Raw genomic sequence first — 14,014 nt, 5'->3', positions numbered from 1 at the left:
TTCCGGCTATTAGCCGTAAAAACACGTCCACCATCCCGCAGTGGAGCAGCGTGGTGGAGTATGCTCCATACCTCCGGTCGATTGAGGGGAGGCCTATGCTCAGAAGTCCCACTTCCATCCCCGATTCGTGTTCGTGGGAACAAAGGGCTATTGGGTTGGGGGTTAGTGGACCGGAGTACTGGGGCTATAGGGACTATGATGCCTGTTCGACCAATATTAATAATACAATCAGCACCTTATTATTAAGTATCCATAAACATCACTCGTGTAACTTGCCTCTCACTTTAAGGTCGCAGGTTCAAATCCAGACAGGCCTAAACCAATGATTGTCGAATTTGTTTCCGAATTCGTGTTTCAATTATGGACTCATCTTTGGATCATGAATGATTAGTGCGTGCTCAGTGGCGAATAAAAACATCGTGAGGAAACCCACATTCCCGAAAAATGCATTTTTTTTTTTGCATTTTTTTTGCATTTAACTATGGTCGCGGGAAGCCGCTGGATGCGGGCAGCGCAGGACCGATCGTCGTGGAGATCCTTGGGGGAGGCCTATGCCCAGCAGTGGGCGTCATACGGCTGATGATGATGATGATGATGACTTAACATGTATTGGGCTGGTTTTCCCTTCGCGGGTTGGAAGGTTAGACAGGCAGTCGCTCCTGTAAAAAACCGGACCTGTCAAATCTTCAGGTTAGGTAAGCGGACCGTGTGAAAAAACACGGGATAATACTAAGACGATGATACATACATACATAAATTCACGCCTATTTCCCACCGGGGTAAGCAGGGACTATAGAATTTCATTTGCTTCGCTCCTGACACACTTCTCTTGCTGATAATGATAGGGAGATGATGATAATGTTTAAGTGTCCATAGAAATACGCTTACGAACAAAGAATGGAATGTGTACTATAGTGTACGGCGTTTATAGGACATTCCACTGCCGGATAGAAGGCTTTTGTTAAGCACTACATGGCAAACAATAGGATCGTACGATACTGGAGAAAATGTAGAGAAGTGTTTAAAACGAGCTGTCTACTGAACGCGGCGGGATAGGATTTTGTATGAAAGGATCCGGTCTATAAGAACAAAGAAAACAGTAGAGTATTTGTTGAGATTTTTATTTTTTGTCACTCTGTCCTGTGGTACGCTGGCGTACTTCTCAACTAGGGAACGCCGGTTCGAAACCTGGTACCTTTTTTTTGACGTGACTTATTGTATATTTTCCGCAGGTGGTATGAAGTTTTTGTATGAAGTGTCACGTTAAGACGTTGATCCCGGTTACTACTTACAGTTGTAAGTTAGTAGTCGGTACATGAGCCATGTCAGGTTGATGAAGTTGGTAATCCACCTCACAACAAACACGATAGAAGAATTATTAGTTTAATCAAGCAATAATAAATACATTATAATGGCAATTGGCTCACCCCCTGTTACATGGGACTCAAACATAGCTGGTGGAGTGGGTCATATATACCTCTGACTGTCCTATATACCTCTGACTACCCCTTCGCGGATACAAGCGTGTTATGTTCTTGGTATGTTATCAAACGAGATATAAATTCAAACACAGATTTAATTGAACCCGTAGCCCAAAAACAGGAGACAAACACAAAACAGAGAACCAAACACACACAGACACACACACAGACACACACACACACACAGACACACACACACACACACACACACACACAGAGAGAGAGAGAGAGAGAGAGAGAGAGACACACACACACACACACAGACACACACACACACACACAGACAGAGTTAAGAGACAGGATGCAAACATATCAACACGAGTGATCCAATCGTAACCTCTATAGACGTACCTACACTCAGCCAATAATGAAATCGAATACGAGAACTACTCACTTCCTAGTAAAATAAGTTCAGCTGCTCATAAGATAAGATGTGATAAGAGAGATGTGGTGTAAAAGACGATATAGTGACTAAGATTGAGTAGGGCATGATAAATTGGTTTGGACACGTAGAGCGGATGAAGGATAATAGGATTACGAAAGCGAAAGTTGATGGTAGGGCTGGCAGAGGAAGACCTAGAAGGACGTATATTGACCAAATTATCTTATATATTTTTATTATTATATCAAATTATATACATATTAGAGATCTCCTTAGAAAAGGTTTAGTACGATCTACTCTGAACCGTCGTGCGTGTATGGAACTCCGAAGAAAACGTAATAATAAGTCCGAGATTTTATCACGTTTGTCTATGACGTCGCAGTGTGCTTTTTCATACAAATTCCATAGTAATTTCGTGTTTTAATGTTTAGTCAAAAGTAACTGATTCGACTAGTTGGAGACTAGCCTATTTGAGATGTCCTTAGAAAAGGTTCAATACGATCCACTCTGAACCGGCGTGCGTGTATGAAGCGATTGATGAATGTGGAGGAAGAAAGAGAAGTGTGTCAGGATCGAAGCAAATGGAATTCTAAAGTATCTGCTTATAGAGAAATAGGCGTGAGTTTAATATGTATGTAGCTAGCTCATAGAAACGGGTGTTCAGATAGAAAAACACATTTAATAACGATTCGGAAGAATCCTGATGTGCTTTTAGAACGACTTAAAATACGACCAACCTCTTGTGGCCGAGATTTCCAGACACAATAGTTAAAGAATGGAGTTTGGATTTTATTAATTCAGTCTTACGATGTTCTTTCAAAATTAACAAAAAGAACAATCAACGAGTATTAAGCGAAAGTTTCGTAGTTTGTACCCATATTATGGTATATTATTCATGAATTCAAAATATTTATTTTCTCATAAAACATACACAAAAAACAAGTTATTTAGTGGCGAGTATAATAAAATCCCGACTCGAGATCGCAAATTCGAGATCCCGCGGGATTGGAAATATCAATACCCCGAGATCCCGGAATTTTCGGGATCTCGTCTAGTTCATAAAAAATGACAAGTTGGGATGGCTGACAACGATGAAAAGTGCTTGTTTGTGATAGGTTAATTAAAACAAAATGTTTTATGAAAGAAAACAAAAATTTTGAATAAAAAACTAAGTAATTAAGTTTTCTTTGGAAATCAGCACAATCAAAATAAAAAGTATAACTCAAGAAGATTCGCCCAATCCCGTCAATCTCGAATGGTATCTCGTCATATTATGCTTTGGATTTATCCCGAAAAATTAGACGAGATCTCACAAGATCGGGATTCCGCGAGATCAGGATTGCATTCTCTAGTGGCATATTATGGTAACTCATCAAATAATTTATGTACATATTTATTTATTGATGACTAGCAACCATAAACCATGCTGTACCTTTCTATAAAGACAGCCAACTGATTCGATTGCACTATGGCAACGTTGATTCAGTCGCAAATGTAAACATACGCCGAGCAAGCTCGTATGCATTGCTCGTGCGTCACATGGTGGTAGTCAATCACAACAGGGCCTGAAACGCGCTAACGAACTTTTCTCAATCACTTGCATATACACACACACTACATTCACACAAACAAATACATACACAAATTCAAGATATTTTTCAGACAGGCCAGGTCAAGAGTATTTTAAACCGGCGAGAATGTATAACGATTTTGATGAGAATGGAAGAAGCGAAAGAGGTGAGCATCGTATTTTTTAAGTCTCTGCCTACACTAATGGGAAGCGGCGTGATTTTTATGTATGTATGCCCATACGTTGTAATAATACCTATACGGGGTAGGCAGAGACAATCAAAAATAAAATTGCAGCCACTTTTGGTCTATACGATATGAGTGTGTATATATGTGTAAGTGTGTGTGTGTGTGTGTGTGCGTGTGTGTGTATGTGTGTGTTGTTTGTGTGTGTGTGTGTGTGTGTATGTGTGTGTGTGTGTGTGTTGGTGTGTGTGTGTGTGAGTGTGTGTGTGTGTGATTGGGTAATGGATGTGCGAGGTGAACAAATGTAGCAAATTTTTAATTTTACAAATACGAATTAAGTTTTTTTATCGCACTGTACCTTTATTGTATTACAGACTTACCTCAGATGTGAGAGCCAACCTAGGCTCTCATAAAAACTTAGGATATGCGACTGCTTAAAGTGCCTACAGTAAAAATTCCTTTTTTTCATTATTTACTTCTTTCTTTTTATTTTCGGACGTTGAGCGGCTTTATCAAAACATTCGAAATTTGAAACACAAAATATTATTTTTTCGCCACAAACGACTCAAATATCAGCTTACCTTTATCATAAAACAGTAGCTCATGAATATATCTTCAAATTGGTAAAATTCGGAAGTCAAAGGTACTTCCATCGCAAGATGAACTATGTACCCACACCTCACCAAGCTTTCTGTTACACCAACGTGGCGTGTGATGGTGAGCCGTATCGGCATGTATAATGCACGAGCCAACTGGCCAAACTTATGTTATGTCTTCTATCACAATAATTTCATAATATATAGGATGTGCGCCAATGAATTATTATTTTATCTTACTTGCAGTTTTCACAAACATAGTTGGCTCGCTCACCACGTTGGTCTAAAAGAAAGCTCAGTGAGGTGTGGGTACTTTGTTCTTCTTGCTCTGAAATACCCTTGTGGAACTATAATAGTAGTGAGCTTAAGTTATGTCTTTTGTCACATAAACTTTATAATTATATATCATAAATGGTGAAATGACGCCATAAAAGTTTACTATCATAACACCAACCATGACACTTCTCACAGCACAGTTATATCACGTTTATTGCGCCATCCATCATTTTTATTCATACATACCCTCTGGTATGTGGTTATTAGATACACCTATTGAACTGGTATTTTATTTGGTTGAATTCATCACGTTATTTGCGATAGGCTGGTAACCTGCACATGCACAGGTCGAAAATTCGATAGCATTTTCACATAAACTCTATGGTAGTACAGAATATAATCATCTCTCTAGCATTATCCCGTTCACGGGGTCCGCTTACCTAGCATTATCCCGTTTTCACCTAAAAAAGATTTGAGAGGTCTGGTTTTCTACATAAGGTACTACCTCTTTGACCTTCCCGGGAAAAAATCAGCCCAATACAGGTTAAATCTTAAAAGTCACACTTCTCTGAAAAAAATTTACTTAATTAAAAAAAAATGTAAAGGAAGAAATTACATATAGGTACGCTCCGATTTCGCTGAAATGTTCTCCATCGAAACACGAAATCGTTCAGAAAATCGCTTACCAATCGGTAAAATTGGTTTCAGAAATATTTTCCTATAATATTGTAACCTTTGTCGGCAAATGTTTGGAAGAAAATAATTTATCCTGTTCCAGATATTGTATTGATTTACTCGTATTCTCTTATTCTGGACGTATTTCAAATCAAATATACTTTATTGCACATAACATACAAAACAAATTTACACAAATGGATGATAGATACAGTACAATCTGGCGGCTTTATTGCTAAGCAGCAATTATTTGTTATTTGCGTATTTCTGCTGTACTAATCCATAAGTAATAATTGTTTTTTTTTTGACGTTACTTATTGTAGACTTTTCGCAGATAGCATTAACTACTTAACAAGCCTGAGGATGCCCAGTTGGGCGCGAACCAGTTCAGGGCGTAATTTGAGAGCATTATACATATTTTAAACAATTAATCGACCCTGCCGACTACACACACATATAACATAAGCTCACTATATTCTCAACGCTAAGCTTGTATCCTCGAAGGGGTAGGCCACTGAATACTGAGGAAAGTGATTCAAACCATGACTCTGAGTTAATATCAAGTGGAATTTTCGGAAAATTCATGAACATTTTAGTCCTTTTTTAACTTATTTTCATTTTTTAATTATTTTCTTCTGCGACGGGAAAATTCCACTTGATATCAGCTCACAATCATGGTCCGAAATAGTTCGAATCATCTCTCAATGTTTTCGTTACGATGTCACTAATGCCCTATATTTAAAGATTGATCCCGAAAAAAATGATGCGATCTCGCGAGATTGGGATCCCGCGATATCGGGATTGTATTCCTTACCTGTGACTCTACATCCTAATATCCCTATCTTCAAGTCAACTTTTAGTTTTTTACCCCGGTTCAGTAAAGAAGTCGACCTGCAGTGCAGATGGTACATTGTTGTTTATTAAAAATAAAGCTGCGATGGCTTTCTCGCCTTTTGCATTTCAACTTGCTTTGCTTAATTAAAGTGGAATATTGCTTTCATTAGCTCGGAGCAAATGGTAACGGGGACATTTGGTTTTGTATTGTCGTTTGTTTTTATGTTACATAACATAAACTTTTTTTATTTTTATTATTATTTGTATGTCGTGTCTATATCTCGGGCCTATGGAGTCCCGGACTTTTGGAAGGCGTGCGTGGGGCCGAAGCCAACACGTAGAGGCCCCTTAAGACAATTTAATCTAAATGTGATGTGACACCAACCGGCGATTATCCCTGTATGCACTATGGGAGTGCACCCAAAGACAATCCCCGGTTCGTGTAGGACTATTGCAAATTATTATTATTATGTTTACTATATCCCAATAGGCTACTTGGCACCTTTTACAATAAAATACCAGATAATATTTTAGTCAGAAAATAAATTTAAAGCTTATTTGAAGCTTACTTCATGTGAAAAAGCTTATTATAAGATTGAGGATTACCTAAATGATAAAAATGTCCGGTATTGAATGTGTTCCTCTAGTTATTAAATAACTTTTAATGTACCCTATTGATTTAAAAGATGTGTTGCTGTTGCAGTTTCTTGTCATTTCTTCTCCTCAGCCATAACACCTTGCGAAATGACGTAAATTCAACAATGTTACATTGACCTTCAACAAGTTTATCCATAATAATTACGTTGAATAAATGATTCTGATTTTCTGACAAATTAAGCAAATGATATCTCATTTACGAAACTCTTTTTACGAAACTTCAAAACGAAAGTTTTCACTGGAGTGTGTAAGGAAATACTGGACATCATTTCGTCCAAGAAAGCAATATTGCTTTTTGACATTTGTTTGCATTGCGCACTTACTTTTACATGCGCAAATTAATGTCAAATTGCAATATTGCTTTTTTAAGCTTTCTTAGATGAATTGCGTCGATGTGGCCATTTTAACCCCCCAGTTCAAATCTATTTCACTACATGATTTTTTTACTAGGTATCCGTTGCCATAGCAACGGTTGTTTAATTAATTTCTTTACGTGAAACCTGAAACCCTTTTCTTGTTTCCCAAGATAAAGGTACTTTTTAATTAAGGGATCTTGTATTTTTCTTCTTGTTCCTTTTTCTAAAATATTTTAACTTGAAGATTGTGATGTAGATGTAAAAGTAACATTGAATGTAATGAACTCAATGTAAAGAACAAAAAAATCAGAAAAAACATAAAAAAATTGAATTATTATTTATTATATTACAGGCTCCGTGGTCTAATCATTAAAGCGGTGGACTCACGATCTGGAGGTCTGGGTTCGATTACCGATGGGGACATTGTTGACATCACTTTCTGAGACTGTCCTTTGTTTGGTTAGGACTTTACCTGATTGTCTGAAAAAATAAGATGATTCCATGCTTCGGAGGGCACGTTAAGCCGTTGCGTTAACACGTCCACCAACCTGCAGTGGAGCAGTGTGATGGAGGTTGATTGAGGGTAGGCCTGTGCCCAGCAGTGGGACGTATATAGGCTGTTTAGGTATGTATGTCGTGAAAGTTAGTGTTTATCATAAAATGTTTAAAGAACTGATGTCCACCCGTGCGAAGTCGGGACTGCTAGTAATATACAGGGTGTTAGTGAGATCATAACGAAAACTTTAAGGGATGATTCAGACCACGATTCTGAGTAGTTTTCAAGTGAAATTTTCCATCGCAGAAGCATGAAACTGAAAATAATAAAAAAAAAACTAAAAATTTTCATGAATTTTCCGCACAACACCCCTACGCACTTGTATGGCTACTTGTACATTCTTGTATGGTGTGTAAATGAAATAGTAACGAATACTGAGAGGGGTGATTCAGCTCATTAGTATCAAGTGGCTTTTTTTTTCATCGCAAAAGTATAGTATTGAAAATAATGTACAAAACAAAAGGTATCAAGAATTATGCGACGGAAAATTCCGCTTGATATCAACTCAGAATCATGGTCTGAATCATCCCCCTCAGTATTCGTCACGATGTCCCTAACAACCAGTATAATTTAATAAGTCTTTTTTCCAGTTGTTTGTTTGTCTGTAATTACTTTGTGAAGGAAAATGTTTGCTCTAGGTTGTGAACTCGTGTAGAACTGTTAACTAGATATAAAGTAGGTATACTTGGAAACTTAATTAGCACAATGTCAGCTGTGTGTTGTTGTAATTTTCGTACATTTATAGTAATTAATGCCATTTACGGCAAATCTACAATACACACTATCCCGTTACACAGGGTCCGCATACCAAACCTGAAGATTTGACAGGTCCGGTTTTTTACAGCGACTGCCTGTCTGACCTTCCAACCCGCGAAGGGAAAACCAGCCCAATACAGATTAAGTCACATACCTCCAAAAATGCATTTCATTTCTGTGGGTTTCCTCACGATGTTCTATCTAACCTGATGATAAAGTCTTCTTCACAGAATTTTGTATAGTAATATGTGGATGTTGTTGCTGGCTGTACATATACCTTAATTGTTTAGTGCTAAGACTATAATGTAATGATTTTGTACTGCTGTTTTTCATCCCAAATAAAATCTATTGGTGACTTTTGGGTGAAAACGTGTTTTTTTCCCACTGGCAACACTGATTCGAAGTCTATTTTTACTTTTTTATTTGTTTTTCCCTCGCCACCTGACATACCAGTGGTGGGGGGGGCGCACACCGGATCCCGCCACCAAGTTCCTTACCTCATTGCTTCTCACCAGGTAGCAATGAAAATTGGCCTGGACAAGGCTCGGAGCACAATGCTGGTTTGGTTTTAATAAAATAAAATGTTTTCCTTCACCACTGCATGTACCTCTGACTACCCCATTGGGATATTGTCGTGAGCTTATGTTGATGTTGGTGTTGTAAATGACTCTGTCTTCTGGTTGGCTGCAGGTGATCCCGGCAATGTTCCACACGGCCAGCATATGGCTGACGCTGGCGTTAGCAGTACAACGATACATCTACGTGTGCCATGCCCCCGTCGCCAGGACTTGGTAAGTTTATTCATCATCATCAGCCCATTAACGTTCCCACTGCTGGGGCGCGGGCCTTCCCTATGGATGGATAGGTAGATCGGGCCTTAAACCATCACGCGGGCCCAGTGCGGATTGATGGTTATTACTGACTGCTAATGCAGCCGGAACCAACGGCTTAACGTACCTTCCAAAGCTCGAGATGAAAACTTTTTATTGTGGTCACTCATCCTATGACCGTCCTTTGCGAAAGTTGCTTAATTTTAACAATCGCAGACCGAGCGCGTTAACCGCTGCGCCACCGAACTCCTCTTTCGAGGTCTTCCACGACGCCTGTACCCGTCATGAGGCACCCAATGCGTGACGATCCGTGCCCACCGCTCAGGGTGCATGCGATAAACATGTCCAGCCCAATCGCATTTGAGTCTGACGGAGGAAGGGGAGGCCTTTGCCCAGCAGTGGGATCTTGTAGGCTAGATTAGATTAGATTATATAATAATTTATTGTCTTGCCTTACGCTGCACTAGAAGCCAACCAGCTTACCAAGTTTAAAAACACGATTGCATCAAAATATTACAGCGCTTTCTCTTATATTTAGACTTATAAACATAGTCAAGTAAATTATCTATCTTACCCGATTATTAATAAATAAATTAAGTAAATTATCTATCATACCCGATCATAAATGTACGAAAATTACAACAACACACAGCTGACATTGTGCTAATTAAGTTTCCCAGTATACCTACTTTATATCTAGTTAACAGTTCTACAAATAATATCTTCTTCGATAAATCCAGTCAAACTCATATTTTAGAATAGTATTCCGGTCTTCCCTCTTCCTTTTTGTTGCGAACAGCAAAGGACTGGCAGATAAAAAATGCTAATCTAGAAATAGAAGCCAGTCTAAGATGATCAAAACCATCTCATTTTACTTTTCGACTTATTTTCAAATTTTATTTATAAATTAAGTAACAATAAGTGGGGCATTTCAAAGCTTTTACTGATGACGTCACAGGACGGTATTTCCATACACACTCCAAAGAAAACTTTCGTTTTGACGTTTCGTAAATAGTATCTCATTTTCCTTCACTGTATGTACCTCTGACTACCCCATTGGGATATTGTCGTGAGCTTATGTTGTTGTTGGTGTTGTAAATGATGATGTCTCCTGTTTGGCTGCAGGTGATATTTTTTCTTTTTTCTTTCTTCTTCTTTCTTTCTCTGTAGAAGAGACTGTCTGGATCTTCTTCTTGTCGTTGTGTTGTTTATTTCTTTTTATTTTGGTGCAATAAAGTGTATTTGTATTGTATTGTTTGTCGTTTCGATGCCATTCAGATATTTTCAGCCCAGTATTTTGCCACTCGGACAGCATTTTCGATGGCATTACTGTCTGGATTACGAACGTATTTTGCATAACCTAAAAGTTTCAATGTCAAGTTGTAAAACCCGGTCAACTAACAAACTTAGTCGATATGATTTATAGGCACGCTTAATCAAATCTCCTACAAGTCCTAGGTCACATTCTAAACGACCTAAAGTCTAGTCTAGCTTAGTGCTAGCACAATATCGATGGGATCGCTATCGATAACTTTTATCTAAAAGCGTTTTTTATATTATATCCGGACGACAAAACCCGGTCCGGTTTTGTTTGGCAAGAACATTGCAGGCTTGATGATTCAAGCCTCCTGCCTTCACCTGATTGTCCGAAAAAGTAAGATGATTCCGTGCTTCGGAGGGCATGCTAAGCCGTTGGTCCCGGGCTACTAGCCCAAATACCTCCACCAACCCGCAGTGGAGCAGCGTGGTGGAATATGCTTTATACCCTCTCCGGTTGATTGAGGGAAGGCCTGTGCCCAGCAGTAGGACTTATACAGGCTGTTTATGTATTTATGTATATATTATATTCGGAAGTACTGGGTTCACGTGCATTTTTCGCTAACTCAGTTGGCTCGACCATTATACACGGCTGACCACCTATCACGTTGGTCTAACAGAAAGTTCGGGGAATGTGATTACTTAGTTCATCTTGCGATAGATGTACTTCTAACGTCGTGAGCTTGTGAACGTTTGGAAATCGCGTTTAACAGCTGCCATTTCGTTTCTGAGGTAGTCAGAGAGAAACTGAAAACGAGAAAGAGAATGTTACAATAATAGGCTTATTGACAACCTAGTCAAAGAAATAAAGATAGGAAAACATGAAACAGTAGGAGTAGGGCCCTGTGCTGGGAGATTTTCTGGCCACGTCTTTCTCTCAGCGATACAGCTTCCGATGTGGTAGTAGTTTTACAGCTACATAATATGTAATTTAATTTTTGACGTCCAAGAAGCGCTAACTATGAAAGACAATTTTGAAGAATAAATTTTTGAATTTTTGCTCAACATTTGACCGCCAACACTAGTACAGCCGTTTGCAACTGTCAAAGTATTTGCATAATATACATTGTCCCTGCCTATTACCGTAACATCGACTTTGACTCACGCAAATTGTTCGAGTTTTCTTGTAGAAATGAGAAACTCAGTACATAGAGTCACGTGCAAAAATAATGGTTCTTTCCAACGAAAATATTGCTACAATATGTTCATGTTAGTTTCGCCAGTTGCTTTTACAATATTTCATATTATGCAAAATGTCTGGTGCGAATAGAAAATAATGGCAGCAAAATGGCGGTTTCTGTAATGTTTTGTTTAAAATATCGATAATAAATTTGTTTCCTTTTTAAACTTGCAATCTGTTGGCTGGAAAGGTTGCCTGGAAGAAATTGCTGCATGAGCAATAAGGCCGCCTGTTATGCTTTTCTGTATATGTTGTCGCTTGTATGGTCCCGGGTTCGAATTCCGATAGGTACAGTCATGAGCATTATCATGTACCTTAGAACCCTGTACCCTGAAAATGCATTATCGGGAATGTGGGTTTCCTCACGATGTTTTCCTTCACCGCTGAGCACGTGTTAATAATTTATGATCCAAACATGAATTCGAAAACAAATTCGACAATCATTGGTTTAGTCCTGTGCAAGCGTTCTACCAACTGGGCCACCACGGCTTACATCCTAATAACTATAGGTACCTGATTATATATGTGGGATACAGAAATAACACGGGATATTTTAAATATCTTTACTCCTTATTAAATATCTTTACTACTTAGATTTTAACAAAATCTTCTAACCCGGCCGACGCCTTTCTTACTTTTTAAAACTGCCTTACGTCCCATTCTTTTTTTATTTTTTTTTGACGTGACTTATTTTAGATTTGCCGCAGATGGCATTAACTACTTGGCCGGACAAATGGGGAGCGCTGAAGGCTCTCACCCGGTACAACGTTTAAGACAACAGGCCTGAGGGTGCCCAGTTGGGCGCGAACCTCGGCTCAGGGCGTCGTCTGAGAGGAAAAATATTTGAAAGAATTAATCGACCCTAGTGGGTCGATAGCGATAAGCGCTGAATGAGGGAAATCGTCAACCACGCCGGCGGGGTCGGTATCGGGGCCCTGAAGTGTTTGGTGTCGCGAGCTGATTGGCTGCCTTTATGGCTAGAGTAATCGGGTCGTCGGGATCCTATATTACGTCCTTCGGGCGCCGATACTTTTCAGTACCGTCCCTAAGCGGAATGTACTCGGAAGCCGCAACTACCAGGGGATTTGGGTGGTGCGGAGCAGAATCAAAAAAACATTTGGAAGCTAATTTGAGCCATTGGGCTATGGTTGGCAGACCTAGGTCAATGTGTAGATTTTCATTGCGAAGGAACCACGGAGCAGGCTCCCGTGGCTTTCCGCATGAAACAATTTTGTATTACCTGTAGACGGTGAATTTGAGAGGGACTCGCGTGAGCGAAAACGTCCCATTCATTAACCATCCTCCTTTCATACCATAAACAATCAAATTCCCATTCATTATCCTTCATAGTATTCTCACTTTCCTACATAATATACACTTCTCATCAAAAAAATCGAAACACCTTGCAAGTTTACGTTTTGTCAGGATTATCAGAAAAATGTGTACATTTAGGAATAAATGTTAAATGTCGTTTAATAGTGAGTAATATGAGCTTATCAAATCTTAATGTTAATGTTCTAAATTTAAATGAATTTTTCATAGGTTTCGTATTTTGTTAAATGAGTCATTTTTATTCCGTATGGAGTATAAAGGAAATGGATAAAACAACACACGTAAATGAAAAAAAAAGCTAAAAACCGTTTATTTAATAACTTGTATTCCCTCCCCGAGCTCTAATTACTGCTTCCATACGGTTCTTCATCGATCGGATGAGAGTCACGATCACATGCTGTGGTATATTGTCCCATTCCTCTTGGATTGCATCTTGCAGCTGGCTAAGTGTTTCTGGGGCAGGATCTCTTGCTCGAATTCGTCTCTTTAATTCATCCCACAGATGTTCAATGGGATTCATGTCCGGGCTTCTCGCTGGCCATTCCATAATAGAGATATCGACTTCGTTAAGATAATCTCGTACGACGCCCGCGGTGTGAGCCCTAGCATTGTCGTGCATGAATATGAAGCCGTTGCCAATAAAATGTGCATAGGGCATCACATGAGGCTCGAGACACTCTTCGACGTACCGATGACAGTTTAGTGCAGGCAGACGTGGCCCAGACACGAAAGCAAGCTCTGTCTTACCGTCGGCGCTGATTCCTCCCCAAACCGTCCACGAACCGCCACCATCGCTGACCTTTTCTTCAATGCAGCATTGTGCATAGCGTTCTCCGTCTCTTCTGTAGACCTTGTTCCTTCCGTCGTTACCATACAGCATAATTTTACACTCATCAGAAAAGAGAACTTTGCTCCACTGTAGGTATGACCAATTTAGGTGCTCACGTGCAAAGTTAAGGCGCGCTCTTCGATGGTCTGCAGTTAATTTCGGCCCATTTGCTGGCTTATGCGGTACCAGTCCACGATCCTTC

The 14,014-nt window shown here is 39.4% G+C and overlaps 1 protein-coding gene across 1 annotated transcript in view; it reads left to right on the top strand.

Annotated features, from left to right (window-relative positions):
- The window catches only part of LOC126378123 (sex peptide receptor), a 366,368-nt gene that overhangs the window by 336,680 nt on the left and 15,674 nt on the right, over positions 1 to 14,014 (top strand). Inside the window, exon 7 of the mRNA XM_050026308.1 lies at positions 9,015 to 9,115. Within this exon, the coding sequence (XP_049882265.1) occupies positions 9,015 to 9,115 (101 nt within the window). The remainder of the gene's footprint in view (positions 1 to 9,014; positions 9,116 to 14,014) is intronic.

The sequence above is a fragment of the Pectinophora gossypiella genome, chromosome 25 (genome assembly GCF_024362695.1).
Source record: "Pectinophora gossypiella chromosome 25, ilPecGoss1.1, whole genome shotgun sequence".
Taxonomy (NCBI): domain Eukaryota; kingdom Metazoa; phylum Arthropoda; class Insecta; order Lepidoptera; family Gelechiidae; genus Pectinophora; species Pectinophora gossypiella.
Note: the sequence above shows the minus strand (reverse complement) of the source record. Positions and strands in the feature narration are given on the sequence as shown.